This window comes from Garra rufa, chromosome 1 (genome assembly GCF_049309525.1).
Source record: "Garra rufa chromosome 1, GarRuf1.0, whole genome shotgun sequence".
NCBI classification, from domain to species: Eukaryota; Metazoa; Chordata; class Actinopteri; order Cypriniformes; family Cyprinidae; genus Garra; species Garra rufa.
In genome coordinates, this window is record NC_133361.1 from 50,600,110 (window position 1) to 50,622,987 (window position 22,878).

General features: G+C 36.2%; 1 protein-coding gene across 1 annotated transcript; it reads right to left on the reverse strand.

The window, feature by feature from the left end:
- Window positions 1–5,122: 5,122 nt before the first annotated feature.
- Window positions 5,123–22,552, reverse strand: casc3 (casc3 exon junction complex subunit). Its single transcript, XM_073832813.1, has 13 exons — window positions 22,535–22,552; window positions 22,372–22,396; window positions 22,113–22,168; window positions 18,275–18,466; window positions 17,880–18,025; window positions 17,535–17,711; window positions 15,306–16,141; window positions 15,164–15,225; window positions 13,119–13,221; window positions 12,801–12,917; window positions 12,424–12,629; window positions 11,379–11,501; window positions 5,123–6,555 (listed from the first exon to the last, which is right to left on the reverse strand). The coding sequence occupies exons 1-13, from the start codon at window positions 22,550–22,552 to the stop codon at window positions 6,517–6,519; spliced, it is 2,100 nt and encodes a 699-aa protein (XP_073688914.1). The 3' UTR covers window positions 5,123–6,516.
- Window positions 22,553–22,878: the final 326 nt, after the last annotated feature.

Below are 22,878 nucleotides of genomic sequence, written 5' to 3' on the forward strand. Positions count from 1 at the left end.
AAGACTGGCTTTGTGGTCCAGGATCACATATATAGTACAAAAAAATCTATTTAGGGCCAAAACTTGACAGTAAAGTGCCTTTACATGAGCAGGTCTCACACTGCATTCATCCAATCAATGAATCTAAAACCTCAAATACGCAAATAAGAATGTTAACCCAGGGTTAAGGAATGTACAGTGTGGTATATCTAATTATGAACACCTAGAATTGATTGTTAACGCTAGATAATGTATGAGGGTTTAGAATGACTCAGATGTAAAAAGACCTTCAGTCTCAGGTCCCTCCTTCAATACAAGCATTTTTCCTCAAAACGCCTCACACTTTGAGGTGTCATTCAGGTCAGCCAAAGCTTAACACGTCATTGGTTTAAAACAAGTTCCCATTTGTTATTATGAGAAACACTAGTTGGACTATCATTGGCTTAGCAAGCTTTATACATACGGCCTGGGAAACTAAGATTGAACTTAGAAATCTGATAATACAAAACCCTCAGCTTCCTGTCTCACAGTGACACAGGCATGTTACTCACCAGTTCCCATGTTTTGTAACGTGAACCTGTCGACAATGGAGTGGGTATGCTCTACCCAGGGTGCACCACAAAAGAGTGAAAGCACTAGGCTAAATACTTGTATAAGTAGGTCAGTGAGACTATGAGTTTCACTGTTCCTTTCAACTGCTGTGCATAATAATCACATTATGATGATTCAAGAGGCAGAGGAGGGTGGTTTTCGGTCGGCTGTAGTGAGGAAGATGCATATAGCCTGCGGTAGGATCATCGCTTGATAATTTGATCGTTTGTAATATAATTGGTGCCCCAAATGGAGACACTTTGCAAGTGTGACTGGTGTGCTGAGGCAGCTGATGGCCTCAAGAAGCCGAGTGTGAATACAGAAGCACTCAGTGAGGTTCACACTCTGCTAAAGCCCACGAGTTACTCTCAACTGAGACTATTTTTAGTCTTCTAGCTAAGCTGAATCTTTTCGAGTTGATAACTTTCATGTACAGCACAAGTCAAAGGGTTAGACACACTTGTTCATTCTTTCATTACGGTTTTCCAGCGCTTAGAATAATAGTAATATCATCATATGAGAATTATATAGTAAACAAAATGTCTACAAATGTAAAATATTGAATAAATGTTTAGTTAAAATGTATTAATATAGTGGTATATGCATGTTATTATAGTCCAGGCGACAACAAATGCAACACTCTGATTGTATTATTTTTATATTTTTATGGTATTTATTAACTTTTAATTTTACATTTAAATTTAAGCTTATATATGTGACCCTGGACCACAAAACCAGTCTTAAGTCGCTGGGGTATATTTGTAGCAATAGCCAAAAATACATTGTATGGGTCAAAATTATTGATTTTTCTTTTATGTCAAAAATTATTAGGATATTAAGTAAAGATCATGTTCCATAAAGATTTTTTGTAAAATTCCTACTGTAAACATATCAAAATGTTATTTTTGATTAGTAATATGCATTGCTAAGAACTTAATTTGGACAACTTTAAAGGTGATTTTCTCAGTATTTTGATTTTTTTGCACCCTCAGATTCCAGATTTTCAAATAGATGTATCTCGGCCAAATATTGTCCTATCCTAACAAACCATACATCAATAGAAAGCTTATTTATTGAGCTTTCATATGATGTATACATCTCAGTTTTGTCAAATTTAACCTTATGACTGGTTTTGTGGTTTTGTGGTCCTGGTTTTGTGGTCCAGGGTCACATTATATATAAAAACTTTACAACTTTCTAATTATTACTTAAGTTTTTTTTTTTTTTTTTTTTAGTTAGTTACCAATGTAACATTTCTAATTTTCTTCAAGCTTTTTAATTTATTTTATTATATTTTATTTTAGCTCAATTAATCAGAATGATTAACAGGTTCATATTTTTGACTAATTTGAGAACATTTACACTGAGTCAAAAGTTTTTGAACAGTAAGATTTTTAATGTTTTTAAAAAGTCTCTTCTGCTCACCTGCATTTATTTGATCCAAAGTACAGCAAAAACAGTAAAATTGTGAAACATTTTTAGAATTTTTAATAACTGCTTTCTATTTGAATATATTTTAAAATGTAATTTATTTGTGTGATTTGAAAGCTGACTTTTAGCATCATTACTCCTGTTACATGATCCTTTAGAAATCATTTTAACATTCTGATTTGCTGTTTAAAAAATTATAAAATATCTTGATCATCATTTTCGATTCATTTAAAGCATCCTTGCTAAATAAAAGTAATAATTATTATTGCTTTCCCCCCCAAAAAGAAAGAAAAATTATTCTGGCTCCAAGCTTTTGAATGGTATAGTGTATAACCTAACAAAAGTTTTTTATTTCAGATGAATGCTAATCTTTGGATCTATTGATCAAAGAATCCTGAAAAATGTATTCAACCATTTTAACTTTTGCTAATAATAATAAAAATATTTCTTGAACAGCAAATCAGCATATTAGAATAATTTCTGAAGGACACTGAAGACTGGAGTAATGATGCTGAAAAGTTCATCCTCGATCACAGGAATAAATTACATTTTAAAATATATTCAAATAGAAAGCAGTTATTTTAAATAGTCAAAATATTTCACAATTTTACTGTTTTTGCTGTACTTTGGATTAAATAAATGCAGGCTTGGTGAGCAGAAGAAACTGCTTTACAAAAACAATGTTGACTGCAGTGTATATTGTAAACAAATAAATCAAACAAACAAACTGATTTATAGCTGAAGACGGTAAACATACTGCAAATAACATACTTCAAATAAGATACTGCAATATTTATCGTTTGATATGAAGTCTGCTGAGATCAAAGTTTTAGTGTGGAGAGAAGTATGACAGTGCAGCAGTGAAGAATAAAGACATTAGTTCCCCCAAGTGGACATTTTAAAGCACTGACAGTGACAGTTAAACCTGACCTTTTTTTTTTTACCACGATAAAAAAAAGTGTATTGGTTAGGTTTCACATTTTACTGCTGAAATAATCTGTAATTAAGTCATTCCCGTACATTTTAAAACCGGCTCTGCGTGTTTAGAGGTTAACATCAGCAATTTAAGCCGCCTCAATTTGCATGCACGTTATGTACGGCCTCTGGAACAAAGTTGTATTTTTTATTTCTCTAAATGACAGTTGCAAACGCGGCAAAGCCTCGTTGACGACAATAAATCCAAAGCTAAATGTCCAATAAACTCAGAGAATCCCCAAATTACGGCTGCAGCAAGCCTGACTCTGGCTCTCGTAGTCGTAGCGGCTGCAGTGTAATTTGGAGGCGCGCTGTTATAAAGAGTTGCAGCGGTGCGTTCCGCGGCATCAGTCACTCCCTCTTGGCAGCTTGGATGCGGCAGAAGGCGACGCTTCGCTTTTGGCAAAGTCAGAGTTTAGCACACAACCACAGGCGGCAACGCAGACAAACGCAGGGTCGACAGTTCTCAGTGTTTACAGACTGAAATGCTTTTTTACCACGACTAATATCGCTCGTATTTCATCTCTTTGAAAAGTGAATGCAAAATGGAGACATTAATCAGACGGGAGAGACGAACAAAAGACCATGACAGAACAGGGCCTTAAATGAACTGAAACAAAATAAAATAAAATAGAATTAAATAAATTAATAAATATATAATCAGCAATCAGTGTTGTAATTGTATATTACAATTTTAAATAAAATAAGCCTAAACCGAACTAATAAAGTAATCAGCAATCAGTGTTGTTATTATACATTACAAATTAAACAGTTGTCAAAATCCACTAAAAACAGCATAAAATAATAAAATAAAATAGGAATGAGGGAATAATAAACTAAAATAAAATAAGCCTAAAATGAACTAATAAATAAATAAAACGGGCCTAAAATTAACTTAAACTAAAAAAAATAAAATAAAATAAGCCTAAAATGAACTAATAAAAAATAATAATAAAAAGAACAAGACCTAAAATGAACTAAAATAACTACAAATAAATAAATACATACATACATAAAATAGGCCTAAAATAAACTAAAAAATAAATCAATAGGCCTAAAATGAACTATAAAAAAAAAAAAAAAAAACACAATAAGTTGTAATTGTATATTAAACAGAAGCCAAAGCCCATGAAGGAAGAGGGAACAAAATAAAAATAAAAGGAACAAGGCCTAAATAAACTCCAATAAACTATAAACAGACAAATAAATAAAAATAAAAAGTTAGTTAAAATAAAATAAAGTAAAAAATAAATAAAATTAATCAACAATCAGTGTTGTAATTGTACATTACAATTTTAAACAGACGCCAAAGACCATGAAAGAACAAAAAATAAAATTAAATAAAATTAACAAGGCCTAAAATAAACTACAAAAAAAAAAAAAAAAAAAAAAAAAAAAAAAATCAAATATTATAAAATTATCAACAATCACTGTTGTAATTTTACATTACAATTTTAAACAGAAGCCAAAGCACATAAATAAAAATATAAACAAATTAAATAAAAGCTAGTAAATTTAACAGTTAAAACATTCTCCAATAATATTTACAACTTTAAAACGAATAAAAAAAAGAAAAAAGTATATTTATTATGGACAATAACCAACAGATGGCCGACATGCTTAAAATCAGAGTCTAAAAAAAAGTCAAAGAAATAACTAAAAAATACATTTTACCATTCAGAAATTACTCATTTTATAATCAATTATTTTGAAATGCTTCGTGAATTATTAACTTTAAGAGCTAAAGACCTGATCTAGATATTGATACTGATAATTGTTACAGACAAATATATGGCTAATATAAAATATAAAACAGTCGTCTTAAAGAAACAAAAACAAAATAAAAATGTTCAATCTGTAAAATGTACTTTTTAAATTTATTTTATAATCAATTGTTTTGAAATAATATACAGTATAAAGATTTATATTATAAAATCTACTAAAAAAAGACATGCTAACAGTGTTATTATTAATAAATTATGCTGAAGGTAATCTAAAAGAAAAGACAGAGGATATAAGCATTGACATTTAAACCCAAAAATCACTCTGACATATTAAAAAAAATTAAACCACAATTACCATTATGGTAACAATATCTTGAGCATCCCTTGTGTGTGTGTGTATATTAAATAGGACAAGCCAAATGTTATATTCAGTTCTTGTTTAATTTCATCTCCTGACGTTGCTCCACAAAATAAAATCGCAAAAATGAAACACTTTTAATATTATTCAAACAACTATGAAACATACAAGCCCTCACAGTGTTGTCAGGTCTAATCAAACAAAAACAGATATGTCAAACCAATTAACTCTTTAAGGCATAGAAAGTAATACAACATCTTTATGAGCCATGTCTAAACAACGCTGGGGACGACAACATCTCAGATATACTGTTAGGTTTCTTTTTTTTTCTCAGAAACAATCATAAAGGGAACAATTGAAAAAGATGCATCCATAGCACTCCCACGGTGGGGCAAAGAATAACAGCTCACAGCCAAAGTTGCCATCTAGAATTGCTTCCACAATGAAATATATCTATAAAACCATGCATGCCTGTACAGTGTGCCTGAAAGGGAAAAAAAAATAGCAACCAGAACTATAAAACAAGAAAAACATTGCAAATTTATTTGTAGAAGTTAACTTCAAAATAAAAAGACACCTAGGCTAGGTTTCCCTGCTGACTTTGTTCATATCGACAGCATTTCATAAATGACTAGTTCTTAGTATTATTCGTTAAACCACTGGCTTCAATATACTTTAATATGTACACTTAAAATAGAAAGCTAATCAAGCGAGTTACACTGTCAAGTAGGTCAGTATCTGGCAAGGTTAACGGTTCGCTTCCATAGAATTACAGTATCGAATTCAACACAGTACAAGATACAAGGGACAGCGGGACAGACGGAGAAAAAGGTTCGAGTCTGAAACAGGACTAGCACCATCACAGCAAGTTGAGCAGTCAGAATGGTACAGCGCTGTCAAACGGAAAAGAAAAACGTGCGAAAAGGGTCTTGCATGACCTGGAAAGGTCCTAATTTGTGCATTTGAAGGTCGTTACCATTGCTCACTATCTAAGCTTTGAAACTGAAGACCGTTAGTTTAAAATGAATGCAGGCTTATCTTTTCGCATTCTCAAGTTTGTCTTTTCTCCTTTTCAGTAAAAACATTTATTTGCTCGGAGTAAAAGGAGATTTAAAACTCAATTCGAAAATCCAGCAGCCTTAAACGATTTCAACTCTCGTCTGTTAGTAGAGACATAAAAGTCGCCTAGTGAAAAATAAAACCGCCTCGCTGTTTAAGACGGCATATTTAATTCCGGCTGGCGGGAAAACACTTTGCTGGTTATGAATGGAAATACAATAGATGGGAATAACCTGCAAACAGAACCTTGGATGAAGACAGTGAACCTAAGCAAGGCATAACGAATACACAAACCGTATTAAACGAAACGAAAAGTAAAGTTAAAACCTAAATGGTGAATTCAATTTATACAAAAACGGTGCTGGTCCTGACACGCGGCCTCTCTTTGTCCTCTGGCAGCTAGGAGCGGATCTCCTCAGCGGGCTTTCTGCTCTGGTCCTGATAGGAAAAGGTCAAAACACGAATTAGGTGTTAATAAATACCTTGTAACACGGTAAAAAGGTAATAACAAATGGATTAGTTATTTTTTCTACATGCAGCCAGTCGAAAGTTTTTGAACAGTAAGATTTATGTTTTTTTTTTAAAGAAGTCTCATTTATTTGATCCAAATACAGCAAAGATGGTCAAATTTTGAAATATTTTTACTATTTAAAATAACCGTTTTGTGCTTGAATATATTTTAAATCTAATTTATTCCTGTGATTTCAAAGCTGAATTTTCAGCATCATTACTCCAGTCTTCATGATCCTTCAGAAAGCATTCTAATATGCTGATTTGCTGTATAAAAAAAACTTTATTATTATTATTATTTATATTTAAAACATTCAGAATTATTTGATAAATACAAAGATCCAAAATCAGCATTTATCTGAAATAAAAAGGTTTTGTAAGTCAAAAGCTTGGAGTCAGTATGTTTTGTTTTTTTAAGCAAAGATACTTTAAATTGCTCAAAAGTAAGAAATATATAAATGGTTACAAAAGATTTCTATTTTAGATCAATGCTGTTCTTCTGAACCTTCTATTCAAAGAAATAAAATAAAAAAATCTATTAAGCTGTTTTCAACATAATGAAAATAATAAATGTCTGAGCAGCAAATCAGAATATTAGAATGATTTCTGAAGGATCATGTGACTGGAGTAATGATGCTAAAAATTCAGCTTTGAAAATATAATGTGTTTTACTGTTTTTGCTGTATGTTGGAGCAAATAAATTCAGGCTTGGTAAGCAGAACAGACTTCTTTTAAAAACTTAACCATTCAAAAACTTTGGACTGGTAGTGGAACTTTGAGCATTTAGCCCTTGTTGTTCTTTTCCCCTCAACTTAATAATAAACTGAGCACAAGAAAAACCACCTCCTTTTGCTGCCAAAGTTATTTTCTTTCTATTTTTTTTCCTTAGGAAACTTGCTTTTTACAATAAAACTGAAATTTTACTACATTTTATTTTTGCTACATTTTTTTCAAAGAACGTCTTCATTTCAAACAAGCTTTGATTTCAATTGTTTAACATTCAACAAATAACCATAAATAGTTTGTTTCCTTTAATTACTTTAAAATCACAAAGATAAAAAAAAAAAAAATGCACTCTTTCATTACATAAACAATTCCCACCTTTAATAGTGGAGTATTTTTACACTACAACCCTTTAATGAACTATGAAGGCACAAAAAAATTAATTAAAATAATAATAGTTAAATAATCGTAATTGAGGTAAAGTGTTCAATTAATTATGGTTTTGATTTTAGGTCAAATTGACCAGCCCTAATGCAGAGTATGAAAATAGGTATTTCTTCAGAGATTTGCAAAAGATTAGTGTTTTTAAAAGATTAGAGTCAAGGGATTGTTACATCAATGCAATGGAAAATCTAAACAAACATAATAAAATATCCAATATTAAACAAACACCAATATCAGCAGGTAACAACCAATATGCTACTGATATTCTGTGTCCCCTATTCTTAAATGGGTCATGAACTGAGAAATCAAAATTCTCTTGATCTTTTGACATATAAGAGGTCATTGTTCTATAAAAAGCATCCTGTAAGTTTTAGAACTTAATACTTTCTCATTAGTCTAAAAACAGCTTATTTTGAAGCCAATTTGCCAAAACGACAGGTTGTGGAATGTGCCACTTTATGATGTAATAGTGTGGCTAAACACCAACTCTACAGAAGATCAATGCCTACTTTTACATCACTGCCCGTTTAGCCCCGCCCACCAATTCATGCATGTAGTGTAAACCAAGAAGCTAATGCAGGTCTATGCAGAAACCAAACAAACTTTATTTGGCGAACTTTGTTTTTAACGAAGTTCAAGGCCGCGTCAGTCAGAACTTGGTCCTTTCTTCATTTCAGGAATAATAACAGTATTTTTTTTTTTTTTTAAAAGACTGAAACTAAAAGATGCTGTTCCTGCTATATTGGATGCCACAGTAATGTCGCTACACACAAGTGTGAGTAACTTTTTATTATGTGCTCAGGGCTTGACATTAACTTTTTGAGGCACTTGTCCTTCGGACAAGTAAATTTATGTTTCACTTGTCCATGCACAAAAGTCACTTGTCCGGGTAAAGATTTATAATATCATTTATTTATTTTTTTGTTTTGCTAATGCAGAATTCATTGAAAGCATCCAAACACTATCAATATTAATACAATTCAGTTGAAACAGTAGAAAGGAACGTAGAAGTATAAGTAGAAAGGAACAGTAGAAGGATCTCCAGACTCATAGTATAATACAAAGTAATACTTTGCACGCTAATGTGCACAGTGTATCACCAGAGGTAGTGGTGACTTTCGGTGAAAAAAAAATTAAAACAATCTATCCGACAGACGCCACAGAACATTTCTCCGTCTTCATAAATAACCCAGTCGAATTCATCTTTCCATTTGGTTACAAATTTTCATTCCCGTTTGAACTCATATGGTGCTGTTGGTGTAAGGCAGGGCTCGAAATTAACTTTTTTACTTGGTAGCACTGGTGCTCCCAACTTTAAAAAGTTAGGAGCATCCCAAAAAATTTAGGAGCACCCAATTTCTTTTTAGTTATGCACCGATCTTGATTCTTCATGGCCGATTCTGATTAACTGACATCTGACAGACGCCTGCCAGATGTTTGTACACAGCAGATGCTTTCCAGATCAAGAGATCTTTATCAGACATCTTGCAGACGTACATGTGCTATCTGAGCCGCATTGTATAGTATATTGACACGGAGGCGGCAGAATTGTATCTGACAGAATGTGCGCTGTAGCACGAAATATACTATATTTCTTCAAAAGCAAATTGTGGAGACCTTTTAATTGTCCACAATAAAAATAAAATTGTCATTTCACACACCCCTAATTGCAGTTTGTGCAACGCCGGAACAGGGTTTGGTTGAGAGAGAGAGAGAAAAAAACGTCCAGTTCTAAGTTAAGCGGAGCGCAGTTTCAGTGACAGGGAATGATTGACGGCTCAGGGCTCGCAAAATGTCAAAATCTCTGGTAGCCCTTCGGGCAGGTACTCATCAGAATTTGATAGCCCAAAAATTAATTTAACTAGCCCAAATAAAAAAAAAGACATTTTTTAAAAATATAGAAAATCAGATAGGAGTCTAAATGTCAATCAAAAATGTTTTCAATACACAAATATAAACAAATATCAAGGAAAGAATTTTATTTCACCATTTAGTGTAGCTGCAGAATTTTAAAATATCAATTTAAGGCAATTTATGACCCTTTTTTTTAAGAGCTGCACAAGTTAAATGAATAGTATGAGTGGGGTTGGACAATGTACGGTAGAATATTAAGCCATAAAATTACATGATTTATAGTTCAGATACAGACACAAAAAACAAAATATCTAATACAATGGCATTTCAACCTTTATACCATTAAAAGGGATAAATCAAGTATATCATTTCTTATATTTATATAAGATATATAACATTAGTATTACTTAATTGTTTAGATTTTTAAAAGGCAAATTACATTATTTCACACTTACACATGGATCGATAATTCCAATAATTTGACCATAAACAGCTGAAAAAATGTATTGAAAATAAAAATTAATTTGTTTGTCACGAGGGGGCGCTTTAGGAGCGCTGAAATACTACGGTTTCCATAGTAACAGCTGTACACAAACCAGCACTAACGCCGTTTTATCCATAGACATATATGGTTTTATCAGACATGAAATGACAATACAAACGACATGTTTCTGAGGACAGTCTGTTCCCTTCAGATACATTCATATGAAGACATCCCTGCAGCGTTTTGACTTTGAAACGTACAGCGTGCATATTTATTCAATGACATCATTGCCTTTTTGAAGATTTATCCAAACCTATTGCGATCGTCTTTTCGTCTCTTAAACTTATGTTAATCAAGACTTTTAGTCTTGTACTACTAGTCAGTAGTTAGGCTAGCGACAGTTTTGAAACCGAGTCGCACCACACTCATTTCTCTCACTCGCACAAATGCTTCCAAATATAATTTGAGGTCGCACAGATTAATTTATCGCAATTTCGAGAGAGAGAGAGACGCGCGCGCTCGCGCACTCTCCCATGATCGAACATAGAATGCTGCTACGTCAGAGCGGCCAAAGCGTCAACAAGCTTCCTCGTACTGTTTGACAAGAGTTCTTAACGGGGCGGTGTGAACGTACAGTAACTTCACGAGCAGGTCTTTTCCGTTCCGTGTGTGTGTGTGTGTCGGCGCGCTGCGCTCTCTGTTCAATATTCCGCTCGGTGTTTGCGCTGCACGTTCTGCTCTGTCGTTAACGGCATATAACGTTAATTAACATGGCATTTTATTTTGTTTGAAATTTAACTTGTCCAGTCGGACAACCAATTTTCTCTTCCACTTGTCCTACAAAAAAAATCCACTTGTCCCGGACAAGCGGACAAGCCTTAATGTCGAGCCCTGTGTGCTCACTATTGCTTTTGTATTTTTAGCAAAATCACAGCAGCATCCATCTAAGAAGAATGTAGGCTGTCAAACATACACAACTGTTAGCCAATCATAGCAGTGGGTGTTTACTTCTGAGTCAACAACCCGCTATTCAAACAGAGTATTCTGATAAGGGGGTCAAAACAGGACAGAAAACAGCCTGTTGCTTCTAAGTTATGATATCAAGATTTTTTACAAAAGCATCATAAGCGGACCTCAGAAAACAGTACAAAAATAATAAAAGGCAGTTCATGACCCCTTTGAAACAACCCGACTGATCTCTCCTGGCCAAATGTAATGAATGATGTAAAGTGCAATATGCTGTTACCTCTGGAGGGGGAGGTCTGACTGTAACGGGATGAGAAGAGCGTCGGGGAGGGGAGCGTTTGGGCTGAGCTTGTTGCTGTATCGTGTCGTAGTACGTCACACCACCATAGACCTGCGACTGTGCCTAGATATAGACGCAGAGAAAGAAGTTAAGCATGTAGAGATCCACAAACACCCTGTAATACTCAATAGTATGCCTCACAGAATACTGATAATGTTAAAGGAACACTCCACTTTTTTTGGAAATAGGCTCATTCTCCAACTCCGAGTTAGTGAGTTGAGTTTTACCGTTTTTAAATCCATTCAGCCGTTCTCCTGTTCTGGCGATATCACTTTTAGCATAGATCATTGAATCCTATTAGACCAATAGCATCGCGTTCAAAAATGACCAACGATTTCCGATATTTGTCCTATTTAAAACTTGACTCTTCTGCAGTTACATCGTGTACTAAGACCGGCGGAAAATGTAAAGATGCGATTTTCTAGACCGATAAGATTAGGAACTACACTCCCATTCTGGTGTAATAGTCAAGGAAGTTTGCTGCCGTAATATGGACGCAGCAGGCGCAGTAATATCACGCAGTGCCTGAAATTAGTTCCCAGCTAGGTAACTTCCAATGAGGAACGCTCCTTGTGCATGCAGTTGGTCACGTTGTGCTGCGTGATATTATTGCGCCTGCTTCGGCCATGATACGGCAGCCAACTTCCTTGACTATTACGCCGGAATGGGAGTGTAGTTCCTAATCTTATCGGCCTAGAAAAATCGCAGCTTTACATTTTCCACCGGTCTTAGTACACGATATAACTGCAGAAGAGTCAAGTTTTAAATAGGACAAATATCGAAACTCATTGGTCATTTTTGAACACGATGCTATTGGTCTAATAGGATTCAATGATCTATGCTAAGCTATGCTAAAAGTGATATCGCCAGAACAGGAGAACGGCTGAATGGATTTCAAAACGGTAAAACTCAACATTAACTCGGGGGGAGTTGGAGCCCATTTCCAAAAAAAGTGGTGTATTCCTTTAACACTTGAGATGCTCACCTGGGGGTTGGGGTACAGTGGAGGTAGCGTAGCTCCGGCAGGGTACGGGTAGTTGGTGTTCCCAAAGGTCATGACACCTGGCGGGGGGTAGAAGGGTGGGGGTAGCAGCTGCTGTGGAGGCGGTTGTCCAGGTGACAAAGAAACGGGTGGAGCGGCATAAATAGCTGGATTGGGCATGGGAGCACCTGACTGGTGCGGGTGTAAGCCTGAAACAAAAAGCAGTAATGTTGACATCTAGAGCGATTCAAGTCACAAGTAAGCTGACTACTTCTCATTCTTGCACCGCCGCTCATTTTTAAACACTAGTATACCCTTTGAATTTTAGCCATTAAGGCTGTCATTTTAAATAAAAATCTGCAGAAGTTCACAATTCTCACCTGGGTGTCCGGGGTGGGTGGGATGCGGCAGGTGCATCTCCGGCTGAACAAGCATGCCTTGAGGGGGCAGGGCTGCTGGGCTGTCCCCGTGCGCGTAGATTGGTCCCTGGAAAGACACTGCATGTGGAAATTTAAGTTATTATCTTGGATGCTCAGCCACAAAAAAAAAACATCAGTAATGTCCTAAATGAACAGTGCTGGAGTTCTCAAATGGACTAACGAGAAGTTTAACTCCTCAGTGGGTGATTTTAGGACATATCACATGACCCATTTAACTTAAAACTGCCCTCTGTGGGCCAAAAGCAGTACTGCACTCACTGGGTTCATAATAATCCATGACTCCTATGTGCATGGGCGCAGGCTCAGGAACTGGCCTCTGGCGTTGTGACGAATACCGCTTAGCCCGGCCCCCACCAACACCCTAAACAAGAAATAACAGATGAAACACAAGGTTGTAGATTAACTTTTAAGATCTGAGTGTAATGGATTATTCAAAAAGTAAAAAAAAAAAAAAAAAAAAAAAAAAAAAAAAAAAACGCAGGGTGGAGATGCTTCGGTTGTTGATAAGCTTTTGAGATGTGGGCGCTGCACTTTTAAATCAGAGGCAGATGAATGTAAGCTTGCGGGGGCAGGTTTAAGTCAGTTAAACAGGGCCCTATGATTTCCATGTGAAAAACATGGACAGAATCCAGTCATATGGATGAATAAATCAAACGTAGGTCAGTACATTTAAATTAAAACGCAGTATGGACTAGTGTCTGTAAATATAAAGTCGCAAAAATACAGTTTAAATTTGAATCCTGCATGTTTCTGTGTGAATGAATGGCACAGACATACACATACTGAAGTGTGTGTGTAATGCTTGCTGTGTCTTCAGCCTCTGCCACCTCAATATATGAGTACATGAACACAAACAGTATCTGTAGAACTGTAGACTTCTAGACCATTTTACAACTTCTTTTGAGAGAAACTATTGTCATATACACAAACTTTTTTTGACAGGTTGCTGTGAAAAAGTTTGTCTAACTTGAGGAAACTGTGACAAATTTTATTTAATGTAATAACAGTACTAACAATAATAATCAATCAATTAAAGATGCTTTTGATTATTAACATTTAATGAAACTATTAAAATGGAATCTATAAAAATGAATGGAAAACAGAATTTGAAAAAAAAAAAAAAAACATTTGAGAAAAAAAATTCATAAGGCCTTAAAATGCACATTTTATTAAAAAAAAAAATGCATACATGTGTTCCTTAAAATTAAACATTTTGTAACTTTAAATAAATTGCTGTTAATTTGTGTAAGTTTCATGATCTAATAATTAAATAATTAAACATGCTTTTTGTAGCCATTAAAACTGAATCAGGGGGGAGAATTTGAATGGGCCATAGTCAAATGATTGGAGAAATCCTGAATAAGTCAACAGAGTAATTGATTAAATTAGAAGATCAACATTGTATATCAAGGAAAATAAGTTGGGGGGAATAAGGGGGGAGAAAAAAAAAGATGTTGCAGTGTGTCCCATTTTACTACATTCAGAAATAAATAAATGGTAAAAAGAGAAAATATCTATAAACATTATAAACACCACAAACATTCATTTTAGTTTACCTCACACCACAATTTAAACTGTTTACATTTTACAGTATTTAGATTTTAAAAAATGAACCAAAAAGTATTGGAGCTACCTGCATGTGGGAAATGTGCTATACAAATAAACTCAATTCATCCCTCTAAAAATCATATTTTTAAAGTTATCTGCATTATTGAAGTCACTTTGGAATATAAATCACAGCACATAATTGACAATAACACCAATGGGTGATTTGTTTCCTTTTCATCATTCAGTATTTGGAAATCTTCTGATGTATCATTCAGCTAATTAAAGGGATAGTTCACCCAAAAATGAAAATTGTCATCAATTACTTACCCTTATGTCATTCCAAACCCAAACCTTTGTTCATCTTCAGAACACAAGATATTTTTGATGAAATCCAAGAGCTTTCTGACCCTGCATAGACAGCAACTGACACTTTCAAGGCCCAGAAAGATAGTAAGGACATCATTAAAATAGTCCATGTGACATTAGCGGTTCAACCTTAATTTTACAAATTTATGAGAAAACTTGCTGCCATTGCGGAGAGTGTTGACTTCCTTACTGCATTTCTGGGCCGTAAAAGTGTCTGTTGTGTTGCAGTCCATGCAGGGTCAGAAAGTTCTGATTTCTATAAAATCTCTTAATTAGTGTTCTGAAGATGAACGAAGGTCTTACAGGTTTGAAACAACATGAGTGAGAGTAATGACAGAATTTTAATTTCTGAGTGAACTATCCCTTTAATGACGAACTGGTTGACTCACCATATCCTCCATGTTTCCATACTGCGGAGGGCCTCCTGCCATGTGCATTGAGCTACGGATGCCTGTTGGGGACAAAAATGCAGAAAATATAAACATACTTACAAAAATATTTAGTAAAACCAACTAATTACACAAAGATTACCTCTCATCTCAGCCTGGAGGTAAGAGGGTGGGCTCTGTGCCCAGTTCTGCCCTGCTAGGCTGAGTCGGGCCAGGTCCTGGTCGAGCCCTGTCAGCCCACTTTGTGTTCCCGCATCACTCTGCTCCTGCCACGACTCGCTCTTTGCTGCTGCCGGGGCTTGCTGGACCGCAGGCGAAGACTCATCTAATGACGCCTGCTTACCGAGATCAGACGGTCGCGTTCGTGTCGCCCTCCGTGCAAGCGAATACGATTTCTTTTCCACCGTCCTTTCTTGAGGAGGAGATGATTCTCGCACCTGACCGGCTGCACTGCCTCCTTCCAGCACTGGGCCGGACTCTTGTTTGCGTGGTGAGGGAACCCTCTCTCTCTCCGTTTTGTAGTATTGAGCGGTATATGTAGTTGTCGCTATTGGAATCTCACCCTCCTCCTCTTCTTCCTCACTGCGGATGTCCTCCACCACCACGGCCGGGCTACGGTCAACGTGAACAGCATGCGAGCCACGGCCCCTAAGCCTCGGGCCCCTTTCACCCTCTATAGGCTGTGTCCGCACTCCTCGAGGTGGCGGGCCATCGAGACTGGGCTTTGAGTGTCTTTGCCCTTCTGTCCTGTGTGGGGCCGACGGCGTTCGACTGCTTTGGAAGCTGCGCTGGGGAGGCTGCGTCGAGGGTCGGCCGGAGGGTTTGGGTGCTGCAGAGGGAGCGGGAGGTGGGCCTCCTTGTAGGGTAACAGACTGTGGGGGATTGCGGTGGCCAGGTGGTGGCCCCTGCCATGTTGTACGCACTGACTTTTCACCGTCACGATGGCGCCTAGGCTCCCGACTGGGTGAACCAGCATGTCTGCAAAGACACATGGAGATATTATTGAGCAACTCATTGCATATATGGCCACTGAAAAAAAATCTAGGAAGGAAGTATGATTAAGAATACGGCCCTATGATTTCAGTGATGTGGAAAATGCGAATGGAATAATAGAATCCAATCAAGAAAATGGAATTTACTGTACACGGAATGACACAGAATTTGCCAAAAAAAAAAATTTTAATAAGTCAAAAGAAGGTCAGTAAACTTAAATCAAAGTGCAATATGCACTAGCGTCTTTAAAAATTAAGCAACAAAATACTAAAATATGAATCCTGCAATTTCTAGTACTGCTCTGAGAGTCACCTGATGCACATTTTACCATTTTTTGTGAAAAAAAAAAAAAAAAAAAACTGTCATCATATAATATGCTGTCTTCATAGTAACCCATTAAAATAAAAGTTTGGTTCAACTTGAAGAAACTGTGACAAATGTTACTTAATGAAATGATAGTACTACTACTAATATTGAAATTATTAAAAAATATATTTAAGGAATATTTACTAGAAATATTTACCAGAATTAATTTACCAGAAAAATTGAAATGTAAATACATGACAGTCTGGAAAAAAGAAAGTAAAATATAATAATAATAATAATAATAATAATAATAAGTTTATCAAATTAATTTAGAAAATTAATTTAGATTGATTCAATTTTAATGAAACCATTAAAATGGAATCCCAAAAATGAATGAAAAACACAGAATTTGGTTAAAAAAAAAATAATAATAATAAATTTGTAAAACTTTTAATAAATTGCTGCTAAATTGTGCAAGTTTCGTGATTTAAATTAATTAGACATGTTTTTTTTGATTAAGAAAATCTAAATTACCCATTAAAACGGAGTCTTAAATTTCAATGGAAAAACAGAATCCAGAAATTAAAATGGAAAAAATGAAATTTGGAAAAAATTGAAACTGAATTTGGGAAGGGGAAACAACAACAAAAATTCACAGGGCCCTAGATTAATAATGTCAGTAAGATTTATGAATGTCTTTTGTCCTCACTAATAGGCTTGATTTGATCAAAAACACTGTAGAAACTGCAATATTTCAAAATTACTACATTTTAAAGTAACTTTTATTTTGATTTTATTTTTCATGTCTTTAGTCCAGTTATCAGTGTCACATGATCTTTCAAAAAATATTCTAATATGCTGAATTGGTGCTCAAGAAATATTTTTATCAATGTTGAAAAAAGATAATACAAATTTCAAATAGCTAAATATAGCCGTTTAATCAACCTGGATAATTTGTCAGTGCATCACTAGTACAATACACATACCTAAAACTGTAAGTACAACAACTAAAGTTATATTTTTACCAAAAGCACTCAATACCAGACTGCAAAGAAACAAACAGGGGCCTCACCTGGGTTTTCGGGAGCGATACGATCGTCCGTCATGTGGCCCTGTGCCATTGCGGATGTCATAACCATATAAAGCAATTAGCTCTTCGCGTGATTTTGGCGCCTGCTCCTCTTCACGGAACTTATCGTGTTCCCATCGGCCTTCATCCTTCCACAACTTCCTGTGCCTGCCTTTAGGTCTGACAACAGATGGACAAATAGAAAAAGGTGGGGGGTTGGGAAGAGAGACAGGAAAACAAAATTATGAACCACATGGTTTTGTGCCAGATTCAACACTTGAAAATCATCATCAACTAACTAAAGAAAGAAAGAAAGAGTTTTCCCCAAAAAACCCTCATGTCTCTCACCTCTCCTCCTCTGTAGCCTGACCTCTCACGTCATGCTCAAAGAAAAGGCCTTTTCGGGGGATGTAAGCTGGATTCTTTCTGTCCTCATCATCGTCCAGCTTCTGGCCTTTGCTGCCTGATTTATTCTCAGGGTCCTCTGTGCTTTCCTGTAAAAATTTAGAGTTCTCAACTTCAGTTTTGGCCTAAAAAGGATTTAAAATTAAAACACAACTGGCAGTGTGATCTAGCATTGTCTTAGCCCAGAATGTGGCACTGTGGCCAATTGCTTTAAATCTCTCTAAGGATTGTTTTAATTCAAACAAAGCGTTTAAACGTCACTCCTGCCACACAAACTGAACATGGGCTCTGACGGAAATTTAGAGAAGAAAAAGGAGCGATGTTCTGTTCTTCCATACCTGTCCGTCCCCACTCTGGCGCTCCCCAGCTAGATTCCCCTTCTCATCAGTTTTAACTTCTTTGCCCCCTCCGTCTCTCTCCTCTTCAACAAGCTCTTCCGTTGGGGCGTCTGCAGCGGGCTTCGGTTCTGCGGCAGGACGCGAGGCCTCATCATCACTGAAATGCTCTGCCTCCTCCTCATCTTCTCCTCCCTGAAACAAGCAATGCCGAAACAACAACAAATACTTAAACGCAAAAAAAAAAAAAAAGGTATGTAGTGGATTACAATCACCAAAAGTTATTCAAACAACTGTTAATATGACAATATTTACACAACTATCAATATTTTGTTAGCCAATTACCAAGCATTGCTTAAAATTGTTCAGTCTGTGGTGTAGAACCGGCCGGATTTCGTTTTTATCCCGGCTGTTTTTTTTCCGGAAGTGTCCACGCGCGTCGCGGCATTCGATTCATTCAGAAACATGTCACTTGTGTGGAGGTTTTTCGAAATCTGTGAGCAGGACGTGAAGATTGCAAGATTGCATTGTCTGCAAAGGACAGGTCAATCGCGGAGGGGCAACACAAATACTGGTGCATAAATAAGAGCCGCTTTCCTGTGCTCGCTGAAGTTGCGCGAGCGTACCTGTCCGCGCCCTGCACAAGAGTGGACAGCGAACGTTTGTTCAGCTCAGCTTCTCACGTGATAGATGAAAAAAGAAACAGACTCACTTGTGACAAAGCTGAGATGCTTCTTTTTGTAAAAACAAAACAAAACAAGCATCTACTTTTGAAAAGCCAAAAATAAAAGTCTGTTCTGTTAAGAATGATTATTATTATTTTACATTAAAATACCTGTTGGCTTACTGTTTTACTTTACTAAAAGCACATGTTTTACTTATTAAACTGTATTTAATATTTTTTTATTTATTTAATTTCAGATGTCAGATGCTATTGTTTCAATAGCCAAAGCCAGTCTGGCCTGTTAAATAAACAAACATGTTGTTTACTTGCATAACTTCTTGTTTAAAAAAAAAAAAAAAAAAAAAAAAAAAAAAAAAACGGAATCGGCCATGAAAAATCATGATCGGTGCATCCCTAAAACTATTTACCAAGTATATAAAAATAAAAGCCAGTTAAAAAGATTAATAAATGTTATGATAGTAAATAAATGTAAAACAACAGAGGGTTTGCATTAGTGTCACAATTTGGTTAGTTGGCGATACTCGGATGTTAACAACTACTTATGACTAGGACTATGTTGTTCTGCTTAGGGGTGGGCGGTACACCGGTGTCATAGTCAGCACCGTTGTGACATTGCGCCACGACATGGATTTTCTAATACCGTCAATACCGTAATAAATCAATTATGTGCCTCGAACGGCTGCATTTACATCAATAATAGCTCATTCTAAATAATAAGGCATTACATTTTCTTCAAACAGTCAGTTGTGGTCTGAATACCTGTCCTTATACTATACATCTTGTTGTAAATAAAGTAAAACATATTCGTATCAGCTTTGCAGGTAGGTGGTAGGTAAAAGGGGAGTGGCCATTAAATGACTGGTGAAACATCGTGAAGAAAGGTCGGGCCTGTAGCCTATACCAGGGGCGGAGTGGCAATCGGGACGACCGGGACTTTTCCCGGCGGCCGGCCGAAGGATTTACACAGCGGATCACAAATTGAGCGGGCGCGAGGCGAACACGACCGGCCTGTTTACTTTTACTTTCGATTTTGCGATAACGCACACTCTGTGTAAAGGGAGCAGCACATCTTACAACGTTAATAGATATTTGTCAGTGAGTACAAGATTGCAGCAAATCCTCCAGTCTATTTTTGTCATCTCTCTTTACTTTCGACCCGTGATCATTCAAATCTAAAGGTCATTGTACACCGAGTCCGATTTTCGTATGCGTTTTTTTTTTTTTTTAGTTTTCTCATATTCGCCATCATTTCTCATATTCGCCATCCTTATCAAAATGCTTATTATGCTTATAATGCAGAAAATCAAACACGATCCAATTTTTTTTTTTATAACGGACGAAAGAGGCAGTGTGTAAACTTTTTTTTTTTACGTGCAAAAATTTCCTACTCATGTGTGCAATGACATTAACTCCAGCAGCTCGTGTTGGATGCAGGGTTGCCAAGTCCGCGTTTTTCCCCACAGAATTGGTCTACTTTTAAACTGTTGCCATGGGTTGATTTCCCCCAGTTATTTAAAGGTTTTAAATATTGCAGAAATTAAATTTCAATAAAAAATATTTTTTGTTTTGTTGTACACTGTAAGATCTTTAGGTTTTTTGCAAAATAAATATGTTGAGAATGCATAATACTGTCCCATGTCTCTTTTTGATAAGGATACCTACCATTTGCTTATTATATTATAAAAATATTAACTTTATTCACATACTAAAGGGACAGGACAGGCTACTCCTCCCAAAATGCACCAAAAAAAGTAATACCGTGATATTATACTGTCACCGTTCAAAAGATGAAAAATACCGTGATATTAATTTTAGGTCATATCGCCCACCCCTATTCTGCCATTTTATTCTGTCTAAACCATGTAAAAAAAAAGTGTGGAAGCTGCTTAATCATAAAGAGAAGGACTTAGTAAGCAGGAAAGGGTGCAATATTTTGACAAACTGAAGTTAATAGGTGGTAAAGATACCTATGTGCAGAATTTAGATATTAGCCTAATATTTCACGTCACTGACCAGAAATGATTAGAACAAACACAAATGTTGTCAAGATTCCTGCCCTGGAAATCCTGGTTCAGTTTGGCCAACCACAAATGTTTTTCCCCGGTCTGACCGATTAATACAGCCCTAAACATTTTCAGCAGGAATAATCAGCGAAATATGCAAGGTTCTTTCAGTTCAGTGGCAATGTTTGCGCTTATTGCTGCCAATATAGCCGATTGATGACGCGTCGTGAAAACACGCTGTATGACAGCAAAATATAAATCATGAAAGATAAATTAAATATTTTACAAGCTAAACATTCTTGGTCTCATTTGGTTATTCACTCCATTTACATATCAGTACAGCAAGACAAAGTATATATTGCATATAGGATTATTTTTGGTATAGGCCTGGTTGTTCCTGTTTAGACAGCATTTTGAAACTGTGAGGAGACTGTGCTTGCCTGCAGTGAATTAAAGGCAGCTTTACGTAGGTCTGAAGTGTAAGGATGGCGTAGAAAGGGTTGCTAGGACACCAAACAAAGTGGAGCATCAGCAGCCAAGACAGGCCAGACTGAATCCGACGAGCTGAGAACTACAACAAGCCCATTCAATAGCACCCCGCAGGTGCCACAACCTCATAAGCAATGAACCCCAGCGTTCTCTAATATGCCTAAATTACCATATGATCCTGCATTCATCGAAACGCTACTTGCATAAGGAGGAAGAGCAGCAAAAGTGCAGATAGTGCGTCATGTGTCTACTAAAATTAGACAAGGACTACAGATGCACTAACAGCATGGGGCTCGGCTTTGGCAGTACTCATAATGCCACGAGAGATGAGCAAACAATATTCGTGACACAATTTCAGCATAAACCTTCATACTAACATCTCTCCAGCTGAGAATTCATTACTTAGGCAGGTTCATGTCATGCTTTAGATTTAAAATGACTAAACCATAGACACACTCTCAAATCCACATTCTCAAAGGCAGGACTCTCACAATGACTGAGCAAAACAATTCAGCTGCAATGGAGACATTCTGTTCTCTCTACACTAAAGCAACCAGACCGACAGCCCAGTCTGGATCTGTATGGATTTATCACAGCATTGTCTTTTACAAAACTGATTGATTTCCCAATGAGCCCCATAAACGGCGTTGCCATAGAGACTTACCTCCGTATGCGATCCATTCTCCTCCAGATCAGCACTGTCATAGTCTGATAAGACTGCTGAAGAAAAGAAATCAGCCATTTTAGCATGATGGCTCACATTTCTGAGAGCAAATAACAAATGACTATAGAAATAGTCATCAAGAATGACTGTTTAACCTGTTAGAAATCATCTGCATTTTGAACTCAAACACATTAAATCACAAATCTGCAGTAAAATAGTTAAGGTTTGTGAACCCATTTGAGATACTAGTCAAACTCACCTTCACCAACGCCATCTTCACTCTCCTAAACAGAAAGAGATCAGAATCAACTATCAAGCCAAAAAAGCACATTTAATATTCAAAAGCTGATCTAGATGTTCAACCTAAGAATAAATGGTCCAAAAACAAAAAGTCATTAAAACATGACACGGCGCATTCAAACAATACTGAACTTCCTCATCACGGTCAGCAGATCTTTCACTTCCCATTGCAGAACGGCGTTGTCACAATAACAGATCAGGTATCAAACACCTAGGAACCTGAAATGTAACCCTGGATCACAAAACCAGTCATAAGGGTCATTTTTTTGAGATGGAGATCATCAAATGATCTGAATCAATAAGCTTTCCATTGATGTATGGTTTGTTAGGATAGGACAACATTTTTGTCTGAGATGCAACTGTTTGAAAATCTTGAATCTAAGGGTGCAAAAGAAAAATCTAAATAATGAGAAAATCACTTTTAAAGATGTCCAAATGAAGTTCTTAGCAATGCATATTACTAATC

Bases quoted from the DNA above. Each gene is read 5' to 3' on its own strand.
- casc3 (XM_073832813.1), bottom strand. The intron at 16,142-17,534 runs GTGAGGCCCCTG...GTGTCTTTGCAG, and splicing joins TATCGCTCCCGAAAACCCAG to ACATGCTGGTTCACCCAGTC. The intron at 12,918-13,118 runs GTGAGTGCAGTA...TTCCACATGCAG, and splicing joins CATGGATTATTATGAACCCA to TGTCTTTCCAGGGACCAATC.